The 18,854-nt window shown below is 47.1% G+C and overlaps 4 protein-coding genes across 5 annotated transcripts; 3 read left to right on the forward strand and 1 right to left on the reverse strand.

The window, feature by feature from the left end:
• Positions 1–6,275: 6,275 nt before the first annotated feature.
• Positions 6,276–7,612, forward strand: LOC131210228 (O-glucosyltransferase rumi homolog). The gene is made up of 2 exons (XM_058203441.1): positions 6,276–6,451; positions 6,516–7,612. Exons 1-2 carry the CDS (start codon positions 6,310–6,312, stop codon positions 7,577–7,579), a joined length of 1,206 nt encoding a protein of 401 aa, XP_058059424.1. The 5' UTR covers positions 6,276–6,309; the 3' UTR covers positions 7,580–7,612.
• Positions 7,613–8,869: 1,257 nt separating this feature from the next.
• LOC131209891 (UDP-glucuronic acid decarboxylase 1) lies at positions 8,870–13,401 on the forward strand. Of its 2 annotated transcripts, none has more exons than XM_058203044.1 (5): positions 8,870–8,994; positions 9,610–10,070; positions 12,015–12,602; positions 12,683–12,949; positions 13,023–13,401. In XM_058203044.1, the coding sequence occupies exons 1-5, from the start codon at positions 8,934–8,936 to the stop codon at positions 13,143–13,145; spliced, it is 1,500 nt and encodes a 499-aa protein (XP_058059027.1). In that variant the 5' UTR covers positions 8,870–8,933; the 3' UTR covers positions 13,146–13,401. The 2 variants fall into 2 exon arrangements, with proteins under 2 accessions (XP_058059027.1, XP_058059028.1); XM_058203045.1 differs by lacking the exon at positions 8,870–8,994 and adding an exon at positions 9,424–9,525.
• A 383-nt stretch (positions 13,402–13,784) lies between these two features.
• On the forward strand, positions 13,785–16,091 carry LOC131212149 (zinc finger protein 613-like). Its single transcript, XM_058205903.1, has 5 exons — positions 13,785–14,022; positions 14,092–14,390; positions 14,457–14,780; positions 14,851–15,642; positions 15,717–16,091. The coding sequence occupies exons 1-5, from the start codon at positions 13,785–13,787 to the stop codon at positions 16,089–16,091; spliced, it is 2,028 nt and encodes a 675-aa protein (XP_058061886.1).
• A 203-nt stretch (positions 16,092–16,294) lies between these two features.
• LOC131210499 (hexosaminidase D) lies at positions 16,295–18,747 on the reverse strand. Its single transcript, XM_058203755.1, has 3 exons — positions 18,393–18,747; positions 16,686–18,297; positions 16,295–16,610 (listed from the first exon to the last, which is right to left on the reverse strand). The coding sequence occupies exons 1-3, from the start codon at positions 18,710–18,712 to the stop codon at positions 16,446–16,448; spliced, it is 2,097 nt and encodes a 698-aa protein (XP_058059738.1). The 5' UTR covers positions 18,713–18,747; the 3' UTR covers positions 16,295–16,445.
• Positions 18,748–18,854: the final 107 nt, after the last annotated feature.

Here is an 18,854-nt window from a genome sequence, read left to right on the forward strand (position 1 = left end):
TATGCGTGGGGATGCTGCCATGGTTCGAGCATCATTTTTCAGCCCGAAAGCTTTCTTTGGGATCTGCTAACGGTAAAATTGATACGCGTTTAAATTCAATGGATCCACACAATCTTTCGCTCCTATCGAAGACCTATCGGAAGTGGTTGAGGTACTCTGCCTTTAGCAGCAGTGCCTTCCCCCTATTTCATCACATTTTCTGCGTGGCAACATCCGCGACAACGACGGCGAGGTACGACGAATGATACCGTATTAACAAGCACCCACGTCGTTGTTGATTGAAGAAAGGACTGTGGGCCATTCGGTGACGTTTCAGTTACTCGGCCCCCGGAAAGAGTCTGCCTAACGAATGCCGAGAAGTAGCTTTTCCGAGGGCGAAGCAGCAGCGGCGAAGTTGGCAGACAAATTTGGCCAATATTAAAAAAAGTTCTCGTTGACAGCGCACATTTGAATAAATATTTTTCGAACCTTTTCCAACGGTATCATGTGCATAGATTCGTCGTCGCATTACGAAAGCGACCGAATGTGAAGATCAGCATCATTTAAAAGGAAAATAAATAACCTTTCATCCTTCGCCGAATGGTGGCGCCTTTGGAAGGCGCTCTTCATTTCTCTGGAAGGCTTTGCCACAGTGCCGCTCAATAGGCACCAGTTGAAGCACTCAAAATGCCGTCGTTTTACTTCAGCAAGTTGCGGAACACATAAAATACGCTTCAATGCTTTGTCAGACACTGATTGAACCAGTTATGTTGCATTTAAATTGACCATTAAGATTGTGAACTATTTGCAATATTTTTTTTTTAGATATTTTCATAACTCAAAATTACTAATACACATATTTTACTCTAACAAATGTTGTGACTCATCACGCTTCACAGAAAGGAAGAACAGAAAACTCGTTTAGTGATAACGTCGGTGATTCACTTTTTGTTTTGCTTTACCACGCCATGCTCTCGGGCGGTTTTTGCGGTGGTTCCTTAATGCCCATCTTTCGCCGAGTGATTACGGTTGACGGGTTCTGCGGCTAGCAACGTTGACCGTAACGACACAGGGATGGCGAATATGAGACAACCCGACTCGACTCCATGACGATGATTGCCATGCCGTCGGCAGTGACTTGACGAAAGGATTAATTATGGAACTGTGGACAGTGGTTACGAAGCTGCATGAAATGAAACTAAAAAAGGATTGTAGCAAACTTATGAACTCTGCCCAAGATGCCACACGAGACAGAGAGAGGAAGAGATAGGAATTACGCAGCGTAGTTCTCTTGCTCTTCAGCGCATTGTCCGAATATTCATTACCTTCCCGAGACATGGAATAGCCCTGGGCTGGGGATAAAAGCCGTGCAGACAAGCAATAATAATGTCCTAATGAACCATAATTGCGTCAAGACCGCAGCCGCCTCTTAGACAGACATATTGGACATCGCCTATGAGATGTCCTTTTAATGCTGCTGTGAGTTTTTATTAACACACTTCCGAGTGGATAGGGCCTCATAACTCAGCGCGCAACTCCCAATGTCTATGTTATATCTAGAGCAACATACCTAAACAGTATGCCTTTAAATGCTACTTAACGCGCGAAATAAAACAAACACAAGATTTAGTACCGGTCCCATCGTTTCAGTGGATTTTTAACAACCCCAAGACGAAGAGGATTGAAAGCATAAAAATTGTGTCTGAGTGTCGGGCATCATCGGGTCGTCTACCCGGTGATTTCTACGTAAACCGCCCGTTGGATTAGTTTGAATGAGCAAATAGTACGAAACTCAAACTCTCATATAATACGGTTTACGGTCTAGTTAAATTATAACCATGAAATGATTGCTCGGAAAATGACGACCCGAAACCCGATTTTACTGAGATTTCCAACGTTTTGAATCCGTGGTTGATAATAAAAAGGGAACCTAGTCAGCTCCATAAAAATGTCCTGTACGAACCTGAAAAGCACCACTTTTTAGCAGATAATACAACTCAGACCAGAGGACAACTACTATTGCCTTTCTTTTCTTTTCTAAACTATTTGCTGCTCGTTTGAATATAAAAACTCAAACACACCTGTTTTGCACCATCTAAGCTGAGTTTTCTAAGTTTAAATTCCTGGAAACTACTAACGAAGAGGCAGTTTAGAATATCTCGCCTTTTAGCACGCTTCCCACTTCATCTTCAACATCATCATCATCCTCAGCATCATCATCGCCATAAAGGCCAGCATGGGCATTGGCAGCATGGGCCAGTGGGCAATTTTTCTTCCAGTTTACTGTGTTCGCAAGGCACTTTATTGTTCACGCTGTGTAAGCGCACGGTTTTGAACGAGAGCTTCGAGAGCCGCAACCTTTGTGTAACTGACCACGATAAGCTGTACGGACACGAAAGGCTTTGCCAGCATGCTCCAACATGGAACAGCGAATAGTTCTCACGCTCCGTCCGAGGAAGAAGTGTGTCAATTCAGGCCGTGTAGGCGAAAAGTTTTTAAGCACCCTCTCTCTCGCTCTCTTCCTGTCTCTTTCTATTTCGTCATTGTTTCGTTATTTATGCATGTGAGCGGAAACGTCGACGTTGACCGGGATCCTTCGGCGCAGGATTTTGGGATACTTTGGAACGAACCGTTCGGTAGATTTCGGTTTTACTGGTAACAAAGCTCTACTCAGTGCAACAATATGCTGCGGTACAAGGCTCCCTGTTTATGTGCTCGGAAAAGGAAAGGTTCAAAAGGATACTTTACCTAAACACATGCCACAAAACGCGAAACAAAACATGCATCTGTTCAGCAAATTACCAAGACTTATAAGATAAGTAAGTACTGCTTAACGTATGAATAATTTAATCTAGAAATTGAATAAGTATGACACAAAAGTTGTTCAAATTTATTCAAATTTTGTTTTAAGTTCATATTAATAAATATTACCTAACTCTATGACAACTCGATAAAAGGACAGTATTAACTATGTACCATTTTCTAGCACAACGACAATCAAAATAATAAGTCCCAGTCCGTTTCTCTAAGATTGAAAAAACACTTAAACTCAAGACATTGGAAATTATTTTTACAGAAAGTTCTCTCCCATCAGTCAACTTTCATTGCCTTTCATTTTTGTTTTTGAGTTGCGAATAAAATATGTATGAAAAGTTCCACACTGTTCCAAAGCAATCGTGGACCAACTTTCATGAGATTTGTTGTTGTTCCACGTAAAAGGAAAAGTTTTATGAGCTTCGTGATAGAAAGCGTGAAAAATATCTCTCTACCAACGCAAGGTCGAGGGCCGGGTGTCCAGTTGGCAGTGAAATAACATGTAATAAATCTACCGGAATTCCGTTGCATCAAAACTCTCCCCTCGGCGGCCACAACCTTGCGCATGCACAACCGGAACAATAACCGTATTTTTGGCATACTCCTTGGTGCAGCTCGAATATCGCGACTTAGCTTAGGTTTCGGGGTCTAAATTCAAAAATTCTCGGCTAAATTTTTCAAAAGGCTGATGGTAATTGATTGCTCTTATGATGGGGGCAATTGTAATATGTTTAAATTTACCTTTAACATTTTTTAGATTTATAAAAAAAATCCTCGAAAGGCTCGCTCGATTGATTATCGACGTCTCAATTGGCGAACCAGCTTTTCGATCCCCCGGGAATAATAATCCGTTGATGTGTTTACAATTTCACTCAACTGAGCAACTGTACGACGAACTCTAATCGCTTTATACGTTTTCTTTTCCATCGTATCCTGGTCTTTACTGTTCTTTCGGTTATTAACACATGCCTACTATGACACGATTGCATTACAGTTTGTGGAGTTTAATTGAATGTCTTGATGCTGACAGCTAAAATCCATTCAATTGCGGGGCACAGCAACACTCTAAGTAAGCAATTGTCGATGGGCATGCGATGGGCGGCGAGGTGCTCGCGGCCCGTTGCGCTAACCAGCTTTCGCAATTGTACACGGTTAATACGAAGAACTTTCCGTCATGGGAAGCAAAAACCAACAGCTTAATTCCCGGGAAATCACACCGCCACGCCGTAAATTCGTGCCGTGATGGCCACAGGCACAGCGAGAAGCACTCACCGAAATCGAAATCGTGCAGGAAGCACGAGCGCTTGCAGACTGAAAGGGCGATGTCGAGCCGGTCGGTGAAAATGGCCGAAAGCACAGTCGGGAAACAAGAGGGGAAACAACCGAGTGAGGCCCGAACGAAAAGCGCAGATGCCAGGAGGGGAGCGGAGCTAGTTCCGGCGTCAGGGAAAACGTCGGGGAAAACGCGTAACGCCCAAGTCTAAACCGTGGTTCGCACTTGATGTGGATTGGCAACGTGCACTGGAAATGCACAGAGCCTTCGCGCCCACGGGAACTCATCGTTCGCATCATCATCATCGTCATTCGTCAGTAACCGGCCCCGGAGTAACCGGGGCCACTGAAAGCAAAGGAGAGCGAGTTTCCCATTGAAGGTCGATACGACTCTGGGAGCTGCATGTTGAATGTTGAATGGGGTTTTCCCAAACAAAACCTGTGCGTGAAAGTAAAACAATTGAAGTATAATTTATGTATGAAGTGTGGTTGTTAGAGCGTTTCGTTAGAGCAGTACAAATTCAAAACGGGCATTACGTGGTTCAATCTTAATACACCCACTCGTATAGTTCATGATTTTGTTTTGAATAATTTTTTGACCATTCCAACAGTGGTGTTGTTTAAATAATTGGCAGCAGTGTCGATGTTACATTATTTTAATTTCCCTTACAACCAAGTGGTCTGGGGATTCCCTTCACGTCTTTCTTATCGCCGTGACGGTCGAAAGCGTTAGGCGCAATCAATTATTTATCGCGATGTCGCTCATTCAACGTGGCTTCGTATTCAATAAGCAAAATAATGTTTTTTTGTGTACAAAACCCCACTGACCTTCGATTTTATCACCCCAGTCACGTTTCTGATGGCACGGGGGTTTGTTCGATATTTTGAGGTCAATGTGAAAATTACAGACGACACGATTCTGGGCCACTAATTCATGGTAATGCTGTGCTTTCAACGGGACGATTATTTTTCACAGTTTTCTGCAGAAACCTTCGTTCCAGCGCTTCTCGGTAGGTTTGTGTCGACGTTTTGTTTCAACTGCTGCATTTCGCTTTAGCATTAATTAGCTGAATAGGGCAAAACAGACGAAAAACATTAAAGGATGGAGAAAGGGTTCGGGACCATTGGTAACATTTTTTTGCTTCTTGCATTTCTATGGACGGTAAAGTTACCTATGCGTCACATTGATTATAGATAACAAAAATGGGGTCCTAAGCTCACATGTAATGTTCATTATTCATTGAATTAGATTTATTAATTTGCATTTAAATTAAAACAAACCTTGAGCGACAGTTGATATTCTTTTTTTCTGCGATTTGTGGATGTGTTGTGGATGTGGCGATTTGTCGATGTGAGTTTAAAGAAACTAATCGATTTTGACGTGAAATGAATACCCACCAGCACCACGATGAAAACTAACTCACTTAGGTGTTAATATTACATGCGAAACAATTTTCCAATTGATAACCATTAATTTATTCAATTAGGCTTGGAAAGAGTAAATGACATTCAATAGCTGCATAGCATAATTGAATCAAACTGCATAATTTGCATTTAAATTCACATTGGCAAACGCACAAAGATCATTTCCATGATTCCATTACAAAAGTCCGGAGCCGTGGCTGCTCGTGTCGTTTGTGACAGTAGATAAGTGCAGACAGGAATAAATTTAATTTGAAATCAATGATTGTATAATTATTCAATTATTTTCTAGCTTAACACACCCAACAAATTTGCTCGAGAAACACTTCCACTCAGAGAATGTGCTTATAGAAAATCAAACGTTTCTGTGCGATTTTCCAGGAATCAACGATCTTGTTTGTTGAGATTTTATAGATATTTTTATGTAATCAAAGGTTAAATGTGCAATTTTTGGTTGAATGCTACCCCTTTTCTTTGTTAAAACGACAGAACCTAAACACTTTTATCTCAGTTTTATTTGTATATCACAGAATAGTATTTTTTAAAGTGAATTAACTAAAGATATTGTTTATTCGTTGAATTATTTGGAGTTTACCGCAAAAAAACTGTTAACCGTTTTATGAGTTTTCGAACACATCCAGTGAGCAGTTTCGAAGTAGAAAACTCATTCTCATGGAACTCGCTCACTTTGACAGTTTTGCTCATTGCAAAGAACAACAAGAACTACAAGAAACAAAGACTGCAAATGTAAACAACTCGAAGAAATAAACTTCTTCGCAGGACTTTGCCGAAAAACGATCACTAAATGTTGAACATTCTAACATGAAACTGTTGTATCCACTAGTTCTAGTTCTGTTTATTGTCCTGCAACGAGTTTCCGCTTCCGATGATGGAATGTGTGTTGCGAAGGAGCAGTGCTCCGAATCGAGTGAAAACAAGCCTGAAACTAACCGCTACACAGCCGGTAAAAGGACACCGTCACTGAGTATTACTGAAATCGCCTAACGGACAATCGTTCTATCTTCCAGAGTTCAACGTATATTTCAGCAAAATTGAGTCAGCTCTAGCCGGGTATGTTCCGTGCAACGACACTAACTGTAACTGCCACGTAAATGTTCTGAAAGAGGACCTGAAGCAGTTTAAAGCAACCGGAATCACGAAGGATATGATCGAACGAGCCAAACAGTACGGGACCCACTACCAAGTGGTCGACCACAAATTGCACCGGCAACGAGATTGCATGTTTCCAGCAAGATGCTCGGGTGTAGAGCATTTCATCAAGCCCCTGCTCTCCCAGCTACCCGATATGGATCTGATCATAAATTGCCGCGATTGGCCGCAAGTTCACCGGCACTGGAGCAAAGAAAAGACCCCGGTGCTGTCGTTTAGCAAAACGGAAGAATATTTCGATATCATGTATCCGGCATGGGCCTTCTGGGAGGGTGGTCCTGCCATCGCCCTGTATCCCACCGGCCTGGGACGCTGGGATAAACACCGCAAAAGTATCACGGAGGCCGCCGCCGAGCAACCGTGGGAAAAGAAACGACCCATGGCATTCTTCCGCGGTTCACGCACTTCCGACGAACGGGACGCACTGGTAATGCTTTCGAGAGCCCAGCCCAAATTGGTCGATGCACAGTACACCAAGAACCAAGCGTGGAAATCTCCCCAGGACACACTGAACGCTGAACCGGCGCACGAAGTAACGCTCGAAGAGCACTGCCGGTATCGGTTTCTGTTCAACTTCCGAGGCGTCGCAGCAAGCTTTCGCTTTAAGCACCTGTTTCTCTGTCGATCGCTGGTGTTCCACGTCGGTGACGAGTGGCAGGAATTTTTCTATCCCTCCCTGAAGCCATGGGTTCACTACGTGCCAGTGCCGGTACGCAGCAGCCCGGATGAGCTCGAAGCTTTGATTCGCTTTTTCGATGAGCATGACGAGCTGGCACAGGCCATCGCCGAAAGGGGCTATGAGCAGGTGTCGCAACATCTTCGCATGGCGGATGTCGAGTGCTACTGGAAGAAGCTGCTGAAGCGATACGGCAAATTGATACGCTACGCGGTCGAGCGGGATGTAGGGTTAATCGAAGTATAGTGTGATGATACAAGACTGAACAGAACGCACGGACACACAGTTAGCACAATCCATGTCAACCTTATCTTATGATTTCATTTCATAAATACTGTATTATTAGGAAATATAAGGCATACACGACGAAGATATTGTTCTTTTACCTCACTATTTGCCCGTTATCGTATGAAAAAGTATCGTCCATCATCCATAATGTGCCAGTGGAATTGGAGATTTCGCACCTCAACATTGAGGCCTCGTGTGCTAACCGTTTTACATAACCCTTGAATATGGTGCAACAAATTTTCTTCGCTTCACAACCGGTCGTAATCGATAGCGAAAACGTGGTCGAAAAATTAAGACCTCTCTGCCGAAAACACGCATAAAACCGGCCGTTGAACTTGAAACAGAAATAGGCGCGGTTCACTACGGCCATTACCGTGTGCTGCAGTCAATTAGATTTGCTAGATTGAAAACTAAACTGAAAAAATCGTACTACGTACAACCGATTGCATACTGCACCAGGAGCCAAATAAGTTCAAATTGAACCACGTGCAACAAAGAGTACTGAAGTTATGACCCCTGTTTGCCTCGTTGATCAAACGTAGGAAGATTTTAGTTGATTGCTCGTGAACCATGTCTCATGTCGATCATGGTACATCATGATTTCTTTTGCAACATCGCAAATTCGCTTCTCAAATTTTGTTTCAAATTTTGCGCCATATGCAAAACCCGAAACCGGTTGGTGCACATCATTACGCAATGAACTCGTTCTTTGCCACCACATTCACCGGTTTGCATTGAGCTTGAGGATGGCCTTAACATTATTGTTTTATCGGTGGCCAATCGCACAAAAATGACCCTATTGGTAACGATCGCCTAATGATAGCGATAGGTAGCCGATCAATTGCACCGCTCCGCTCGAATTTCACCAAGCCAAACGGTAACAGTATATTGCGGGGATGTTGTGTGATGTTTATAGCATGGCCGCGTAATTTATATGGATCCAATGAATTGGGAAAGTTGAAAGGGAAAAGTTCAGACATGTGGGATCGGAGCAATTTTCCTTGCCGTTGTAAAACCGCAAGTAATTGGTTCGAAATCATTTTATCTTCGAACCGAATTCGACTTCAGTTGTGTATGTGCTCCGCAGCTGATCACTGTTTTTCTCTGCATCTCATTCACTCGTGGGTCTGCCGGGCTGCTGCCGTCTCACCATACGGTTGCCATTGCCAGCGCACGCACACCAGCCTACTGACACTGCGGGTGGAAATGACAAAATAAACATGTCAAAGCGCCAGTGGTAGGCAGAGACTGGTTCAACGCTGGACCGCGGCTTGGTTTTCGGGCAATTTTTACCCTTTCGTCGGTCAGTGATATGGTGTTTTCGAAGAGAAAGATGAAGCAGTTCTTAGCGTTCGGAGTGACCATCATCTTCGGTAGGTTTTGCGCGCGCGGTGAGGCTTCGTTCGCGGACGGTTCGCGTAGTGCTCTCGCGCATACAGTTGGTGCGTGCCCTTCCGCTTTGTGGGACGAGAATGCAGGCGATCTAAATCAGGGCAGAACATCTCTGGCCGTTGCATTGCCGTGTCCCTAGTTACCTTTGTGTCCCCAGCCACATCGTACCGGATACCGTAGCATAATATCAAGTTTGTTGGGTGGCGTCTATGACCGATACGTCCAACGTGTGTTGGGCTGTTCTAATGTTTCCGTATTTACGCAATCTGTGTTTTTTCCACGATGCGTTATTTCTCTGCGATTTGGTCTAGTTCCCGTCACAAGTACGACAATCGTTGCGCATAAACAGATGCTTTACTTCTTGTCTCGCTGTTTACAATTGCGGGACACAGTTTCATCGCGCGCGATTTTCTTCACCGAAATCACGATGCGCCGTTCTACGACGGGATAAGCTCCAGATACGCCGTATCTAGGGTTACCTTGCTGCGCTTGAATGCCTTTTCCGACGCCAAGTTGTGTCATCTTAATGTTTTTTTTTATTTTCACTTTCCTTCCGACTGGTGCCCTGACCTTTCCTTACGCTCTTCCCTTCACAGTGATTTGTTTGTACAAATCGTGGGGCAATCCGGTGCACGGAATGGGACCGGGGCAGTACGGCGACGAGGACTTTGCCGACGAAGCCGATAACAGTGTGGGTGCGGATAACTTCGTCGTTGGCGAGAAACGGTTAGCGGGGCCGCAGGAGCGAACAGTGTTAGCAACCGACGATCGAACAATCAATAATAGACGGCCCCTTAATGGGGCCCTATCGGCGGAGGAGCGCGGTGCGATTGGCCGTCCAGTGTTCCGCGAAAAACATCGCACGAGGCAACATAACGATCTCCGGCTGCCGGCGGCGGAATCGGACAGCGAGCGAGAGTCCCGGCTCAACGAACTGCACGAGGCGAAGCGACAAATTTTGGAGCTGGAGCGCAAAATACAGGAGTTGGAAGGTCGGATACCGCGCAAGTATCCAGACGTAACCTTCCTGAACTATAAGAACCGTAAGCGAATCTTGGTAAGTCCACAAAAAATTTATGCTCCCATTCACGGTCGCGATCTTGAAGTTTATCTTTGCCATAACTTGCTCAATGAATTAGGTGTCATCGCGTCATTAGGTGTGACACTGGGTTTAAACCGGTGTGAACCGAAACTTTCCGATCGGTATCAGTAATCATGTATGACAGCGTCAGATGAATCGTTGATTGCGTTCCATTGAAAATCAATTTCCTGTAGATTTAACTTCGAGCAATAAAACACCTGCCTTTTAACTCGAGAGCTTTAACGTTGATTGCGTTTTCGAACTAAATCTATAGAATTCTCTGTATGAGTTTTGCATATCCTTTTGTTGGTACTCCCTTGCCAGCTCCGTAATCCGTAGCATAAACTATCTTCGTGCTTCACGGGAAGTTTAAGTAGGACAATATGCTGTTGTGCAACTACGACGACCGCACTTGTGTTGTCCGTCAGTCGTCTCGTAAACTCCCCGGGTCGCATTTAAACGGATCTGGATGATGTTTCGAACGTGATACTACACATATTGACGAGTGTCATTGGCGCGGTGATGTTAATGGTTGAAAAATATTTGCCTATTTGTCACGATCCTTTCGTTCCGAGCCTCGCCACACACTCCTATGTTAATCGCGTACGGTTTCTGATCGGCACTATGTAAATATTAATGACGTGTGAAGGTGTGGAATACCTAAGTGGGAATACTTCGGCTAGGTACTTCATCACCGTCTACAGACTCACAACCATGTCTCAACAGCACCCGCCCATTGAAAGTGGTCGTTAGTGGAGATGAAATTTCAAAGCCAAATTTCAACGCATGACCGAACGTATTGATAGTGCGGTTATGCAATGGAGGCCCTATCCACAGCATAAGATGCACTCCACCATTTACGGAATGTCTTTCCCATCGATCATCATTCATAAGCTTGTAAAAATAATGTCGACTACTGAGACAACCAAGCCGTTGAGGGAAATATCTTTTATTCAGTTTTATGTTTTGCCTTCACCAAAAACAGCGTTAAGATGGAGATGTCATATTAGTCTAACCTTCTGTTTTAATTTTGTCTGACCTCCATCAAATCTTTAATGGCAACCTCTTTTTGCAAGCGAAGCCTAAACTATGAAGTCCTTCGATATGAAGGCATTTAGAGGGAGTCTCTTTCAGCGAGCTAACCACCGCTGGTCTGGGTGTTTGTTGAGCGTTGCTCTTCCAAATAAAGGAATGTTTTCATTTTTTGTCGAAAGTGAGGTAATTTCGCCTCGAGTGAGCTTTGCTTGCCTAAGCTATCAGCTGTGGTAGGCCAATGTGTCTATGCTGCAATCGCTTTTGGTGTTCCATCAGCTTTTTCCATTACTTCCAATATTATATGGTGGACATGCTGTGGGCAACATAATGCAAGTCATTACTCCAATTTGATTTTTTTTAACTTTTTTGTCTGTCTTTGTCGGTCAGCTCAATTATGATATACCGCATAATAACGTGAAAAGAAACACGTTTCCCAAAGAGCCCTCATAGCTGGGAGGCATGAAGCTTTTATCGAATCTATTTGTAGTTTATGACGCGTAATATTTATGCAACCAATTTACCTTCATTTCATCTTATTTGTGTCGCTTGAGAGCCGTTTAGCGGATGAAGGCTTGTTGGATTGAAAAATATTTGGCGAATACAGTCGTCTACGGCTATTGATAGAATATGTGTTGTATCACATAAATGAAATGAGTTTAGTCTTTGAGTTATGACATAACGGGCCTCAGTTTAAACATTTGAATCAACCAGAATGAAATCGCTAAATCCGTGACCGACGCAATACTCCAAGCTGCGAACCAGTTTTCAGCACTGTTCGGTATGGCTCTTTCTCCTTCAATCTTCAATCACAGGAATGATCCTATAACGACAATGAATCAACTGTAATTTTTCGGTACTTACTTGTTTCTTCACATGTTTGCGCAGATAACCGGAGGGGCTGGATTCGTAGGTTCGCATCTGGTCGACTATCTCATGATGCAGGGCCACGAGTTGATAGTGGCGGACAACTTCTTCACCGGTCGCAAACGCAACGTGGAGCATTGGCTTGGGCACGAGAACTTTGAGCTTATCCACCACGACATCGTAAACCCGCTGTTCATAGAGGTGGACGAGATCTATCATCTGGCGAGCCCCGCCAGCCCCCCGCACTACATGTACAACCCGGTGAAAACGATCAAAACGAATACGCTCGGAACGATCAACGTCCTGGGGCTGGCGAAGCGGGTCGGCGCCAAGGTGCTGATAGCGAGCACCTCCGAGGTGTACGGCGATCCGGATGTGCACCCGCAGCCCGAAACATACTGGGGCCATGTGAACCCGATCGGACCGCGGGCTTGCTACGACGAAGGCAAGCGCGTCTCGGAAACGCTCAGCTACGCCTATGCCAAACAGGAGAAAGTGAACGTCCGCGTAGCGCGCATTTTCAACACATATGGGCCACGGATGCACATGAACGATGGGCGCGTCGTGTCCAACTTTATCATTCAGGCTCTGCAGAATCAGTCCATTACCGTAAGCCTTGCGCCCAGCCAGTTTTCTCGTAACTTAAGCGCGGCTAAAGAAAGGACGGGTTCTCTCTTTCGTTTCCGCAGATCTACGGTAGTGGGAAGCAGACGCGTTCGTTCCAGTACGTGTCCGATCTGGTCGACGGTTTGGTCGCACTAATGGCGTCCAACTATACGCAGCCCGTTAATCTGGGCAATCCGGTGGAGCGCACGATACAAGACTTCGCCGAAATCATACACGATCTGGTGGGCTGCAAAAGTCAAATCATCGAACTACCAGCCGTGGAAGACGACCCACAGCGACGGAAGCCGGATATTTCGCGGGCCAAAAAAATTATCAACTGGGAACCAAGGGTAAGAGCGGCATCCATAGAGGGTGAAGGTGAATGAGGCTTTTAAACTAACGTGCGTATTTTTCCGTCACTAGGTTCCACTGCAGGAGGGACTTATGAAAACGATCGATTACTTCCGTAAGGAGCTGGCACGATCGAACCACTCGCAGCGGAATATTTTCGTTCCCGAAACGACGGAGTATCGAAATTTACTGTGACCGTCCGGCTGGGTGTGCAGATCCGTGTTGAATAAGCTCTAACGCACCAGGCCCCTGCTCAGTGAAGTGATGTTTTTCTGTTTTGTAGATAATCCTATTGGGTCATAGCTGAAAGAGGTGTACATTTTTTTATGTTAGTGAGGAGATATTGGAAAGCCCATTTTATACATATTGTACATATTTTCTAGTCTGGTTTTTGTCAAGCGTCGTGAAGCGAAGATGTTGTGTAATTAGACGAAGTAGGAAACGATCTGTTGGAATGATGGAATGCAAAATAAAAGATAAAAAACTAAAATGCGATGTTTAAATCAAACGCCTATTTATACTGGTGGACATAGATTATAAAAATATCTATCCGATGTCTCTTACCATTATGTCTGCCACTGTAAACGGAGCGCTATTCTGGCAACACTGCTTGTCACTGCGTCTGCGTTTGACATTCCATTGCAAACAGTAAACAAACCGAGAAACAAATTTGCTTAGTGTTGTTTCAATGCAAAAGTGCACTTTTAGTTTTGGAGCTATCGGTGAAGATATAGAAATATCGTGACCCCAAACGGTGGCGGCTTATTATCTTGACTCACACCCCCGAAGCCAGTGTTATCCTTCGCGCTTCGCCTGCATGGGCTACCGTGAACGATGAACGATCTGTGCCGGTTGTGTTTGAAGAAGTGCGAACTTTTCGGAATGCACATCACTTCCGCCGATGGTTTGCTGCGCAATGTGCCCAAGATGCTTCAGGAATGCATCTCGATCGAAGTGAACGACCGTGAACCAAACATGTTTTCGAAGCTGATCTGCAACGATTGCCTGTACAAGCTCGAGCTGTTCGCAGCCTTTCGGGAGCAGTCTTTGAAAAGCCAGGAATATTACTATGGTACTATACAGAAAGGTATTTAATGGGTGATTTCAACTATATTCGCGTTTTGCGTCTTTTGTTTCCAAGGTCTGGTACTTTACTACCAGCAACCAGCACCCTGCTCGTCGACCGCGCCAGTGATGGGTGCAGCGTGCGAGGTGTTTGGGATCGTGAATGGCTTACAAACGGGACAGCAAGCGGATCCGGAGCACCATACCGAGGACGACGCGCAGCACCATCAAATTCTGGCCGATATCAACTTCACCGGGAATGAGTTTATGATGGACGAAACGGAAAAGTCTCAGCTGAACAAAGACTATGATGACATAATCCGGAGCCTGGAGAAGGACGACCTCGATTTTACGACAAACGATGACGACTTTCAAGTAAAAACAGCACTCATTGGCATCTGCTTTCAGCAAACTAAGAACCTAGCGTTACTCCGGTTGTAGATCAAGAACGAGTTGGGAATGACGATTTCTAAGACTGCCGAACAAAAATACTGCCAAAACACCTTGAAGGAAGATCAGCAGCAGCAACAGCAGCAGCAATCGCAGGATCTCTCGCATCTCGAGCAAGACCATCGGGACGAGCAGGTTCTTCTCTCGGACACCGCAACACGATTAACGGACTGTTTTAATCCCTACGATGAGATTGCTCAATCAATCGCAACCGATGGCACCTTACACCAGGATCAAGGAGCCACGGAGGACGACGGAATCGACTACGATGATTTCGTTGGCATGGCAACACCATCGGACGTTCATCAGGAAACGGTATGAACGGAAATATGGATCCCATGAAACATTGGCCAACTGATTGAAACAATTCTCCGTTTCCCCATAGTCAATCTCTGACATCCAGGTGCAGCATTTGATGGAAGATGTGGTGCAAGGAGAAGGTCTCGCCATGGTGCAGACTGGACCATCGCAGGACGCGTCAGTCATCGTGTCGTCTACGGATGAACTGCTGCAGGAACAACCTACACACACGACGCTGACCGCACCAGACACGGCAGACGAATACCAACCGCAACCGAGTGAACCGGAAATGCTTACCGGTCACACCGGGACTAGCAGCGATGATCTTCCTCCGGATGGCAAAACCTGTGGCGTGTGTTTCAAAACGTTCCGCAGCCGGCATAAGCTTAAGCGACACCTAAACACCCATCTGCGGCTCGCACCGTTCAAGTGCACCTTCGACGGGTGCACGAAAGCGTTTAAATCACGTATCGGCCTCGAGGAACATCTAGCGCGACACAACAACACGTTCGAGTACTCGTGTGACATTTGCTCGAAGGGTTTTCAAAACCGCAGCTACCTGACGGCGCATCGGCGGGCGCACAATACGGTGCGCAACTTCCAGTGTAACCTGTGCGGGCAGACGTTCAAAGCGAAACAGGCCATGCTGAACCACAAAAACCGCCACCTAGGATTGAAACCGTTCGCGTGCGATCACTGCGACAAACAGTTCACGACCAATCCGCTGCTGCAGAGACACGTCCTCGAGAAACACCCCGTGACCAGCGCCACGGAAGTGCGCTATCCGTGTGAAGATTGTGGTAAAAGTTTCACCTCCCGCAGCTACCTGAAGGTTCACCGAAAGATCCATCGTAACGAGCGTTCGTTCGTTTGCGAGGTTAGCCATCTGATCGGTTTGTGGGTTGTCCTTTGTTCCTCCATTGCTAACTTCTTTTGTGGTTCTCGATTTAGATCTGCCAAAGAGGACACATAACGCGCGTTGATCTGGAGGTACACATGACGACGCACACGGGCGAAAAGCCGTACATTTGTGAGATCTGCGGCAAGGGGTACTCCCGCCGGAACGCGCTGTACTGCCACCGGCGTACGCATACCAAGGAGCGCCCGTACAGCTGTGATATCTGTGGCCACGTGTTTTCGCAGTACACACCACTGCAAGTGCACCGCCGAACACACCATGAAAGCGGAAAGTGGAAAGCACAGGGGTCGACTGAGGAAGCAGCACCACAACAGGACTTACGGTGCACGATCTTTGCGTGTATGGCGTGTGACTTTGCGACAGAGTCCTCGTTAGAAGAGCACATCAAAATAAACCATTCGCGGTAGTGGTTCGTGAGTAAAAACTCGGATTACTGATTGCAGTTTTACTGGGGCCGACGAAGAAGAATAGTTACGCCACAAGGTCTCTTTGTTTGAATCGGTCTCTATTTTCACGTAATGTTTGTCTACTTCCGCTTGTACTATTCACTAGTTCCGTTAATTACGAGCCGCTTACAGCTACACGCTAACACAAACACCGTCACGGTCAGTCTTGTTTTGTAATCAATTTTGAGACAGTAAAAATGAACGCTTCACACAATCCGTCGGTCTGCTATCCTGTTCATCAAGATCCGGTCCGTTTTTCGCAATCGTTGCATCCCGCTTTCAGTGGCGAAACGGTATCTTGACGTACTCGGCTAGCTATGTTTTCTCGTCGATGCCTAGCACCTCGAACGGTTTCAAGTAGGGCAGTGGACGCTGTGGCCAAACACGTCGCTTTCGTAGCCCATCGCCGGCTCGCTCCAATCGCTTCAGCTCCTCCAGGATGGGAAAGATGCGCTGTTCGATGAACTCCCCGTACGTCCACTGTGTCCGGCAGAAAAAAACAATCATTTACAATAACCCGTTATGAAATCGCGAAACATCTTGCCCGTCACTTACATGGTCGTACGCCTCGGCCAGCGTAGAGGCCGCATTACGGGCCAGATTGGAGACCGAGTTCAGCAGGCGATAGTTTTCACCGAGCAGTTCGTCCACGCGGGCCGCGCTGCTGAAGTTGTGCCGAATGTTGTAGTCCGTCAGCCACCCGCGGCGCTGCTTAGTGTCCTCGATGTACTCGTTCGCCTCGGCCACTAGTGTCGTGAGGCGCAACATGAACCGATAGATCATACTGCCCGGAAACATGCAACGCGAGAAGGTCACCATGAGCGAGTCCTTGTGAAGCTCCAACCACGCATGGTGCTCCCCGTTGGGTTCCGGGCACGTGAGGCTGCTGAGGATCGGGTTCGTGCGGGCGCTCACGTCAAAGTATCCCTTCGCTGCGGTCGACAAGCATACTGCCAGGCTGGGTAGAGCCGTCGGGAGCAGTTCACACAGCACCGCAAAGTGATCGTACCGCTGCCAACCGGTCAGCGCTAAGCCCTGCAGTCCGTGCGCGAAGCGGTTCCCCTCGCCCTGCATCACCGCCAGCCACCGGAGCGTGTTCTCCAGATGTCGTCGAACCGGTGGCATCAACAGTCCCTCTCCGTGTGCCCCCTTGAAGGCCGACGCGGCCCAAGCCGTTCCGAACACGGACGCGTACTTCTCCCAGGTGGCAGACTGTACAAACTTGTAGATATCCTCCGTGTACACCCAGATCATCGGCTCGACCAGTGGCCCAATGCCGGACGCCTGCAGGGTATCGAGTGAAATGTGCCGGAACATGTCGTCCCAAATAATGACGCCAAGTTTCGGCCAACGACGTCGCACCAGCGAAGCTACGTTGTACACGTGATCGAGGAACAGTTGATCCTTGAGCCGGTGCCGGCACCGCGAACACTCCGCCAAACGGTACACCTCGTCGCAGCCAATGTGGATGTGGGTCAGTTTCGGCGTTAGTCGTTCGATGTCCTCCCGGTGCAGAAGGTTCTCGTTGTCGGCCGGGGTGTGGTACTCGATCACTTGCCCCAGAAGCTCCTCCAAGAACGCCATCGACGCGTTGTAGCTCGGACAGAGGGCCTGCGGTGAGTCGTCGACCTCGCGCAAATGCGCAAACTCATTCAGCTTCAGGGCGTACTCGAGGTGACCGAATGTTTGCACCAACGGAATCACGTTCAGCCCCAGCGCAAACGCTGTCTTGAGGATCTGCAGCAACTCGTCCCGGTTGTAGGCGTTCCGGGCGGCCAACGGTGCCAGCGACCCACCGTACGGAAACATGTCCTCGTACTCGAGCAAAATGCCGGTCGCACCGAGCGTCTTCAGGATAGGCAGCAGCCGCCTCATGTAGGACACCTTCGGTGGGGCTCCTTTCAGGTCAAAGTGAACCAAGCGCTGGGCCGGAGGTCCCGGTTTACCGCCCGGACCAACTCCGGCAATCACTGGCACGCCCATTCGCTTCAGCTCATGCTCGTAGTGGCTCTGCCTCTCGGCGGCCATACGCATTTCGTCCGAGATGTGTCGTAGCACCTTGCTTGCCTCATCTGCCCGACCACGGCCCAGCTTCGTGTCGTGCTCACTCTGCATGATCGTGTCCCAGTCGCTAGCGCGCGGTGCTGCAGAACTCAGTTTGTTAGTACTGTAACGGTAGACCATGTGATAGGCTTCTTACCGAGTGCCGGCTTTCCTGAAGAACCCGCCATTCCTCCAGCATCAGAGCTGCCGGCGGAAAACAGAGTCGGCTTTACGAACTTAACGCCACCATTTGAGTCCTGCGAGGTGCCACCAACGTAGGTCGGCGCACCTGCCCGCGATGCCGCAGTTCCCGTGTTGGCGGCCGTTTCGTAGAAACCCAACCGGTGCAGCAGACTTTCGTGACGCCCGTGCGTGTGGCCGAGCATCAGTTCACGCAACGACACTATTTTGCCGCCATTCTCCGTAATGTGGGTCGTGTAAAGGAAGCCCCAGAACCACAGGACCAGCAGGAAAAGGAGTGCCGCACCGACGAAGAACAGCTTGCGGCGCCAGCAGACCATCAACAGGCGGGAGTGCATTGTGAGCCGTCGGTTCTAAGGTTGACCCAGTTGAAGGATGTACTTCCGGGCTGGGACGCTTTTCTGTTCCACCTAACGAAAGGTACGAGTCGGAGGCTTTACTCCGTGGAGAATACAGATAAATATTGGATCGCCAACAGTG

This window comes from Anopheles bellator, chromosome 2, assembly GCF_943735745.2.
Source record: "Anopheles bellator chromosome 2, idAnoBellAS_SP24_06.2, whole genome shotgun sequence".
Classification (NCBI taxonomy): domain Eukaryota; kingdom Metazoa; phylum Arthropoda; class Insecta; order Diptera; family Culicidae; genus Anopheles; species Anopheles bellator.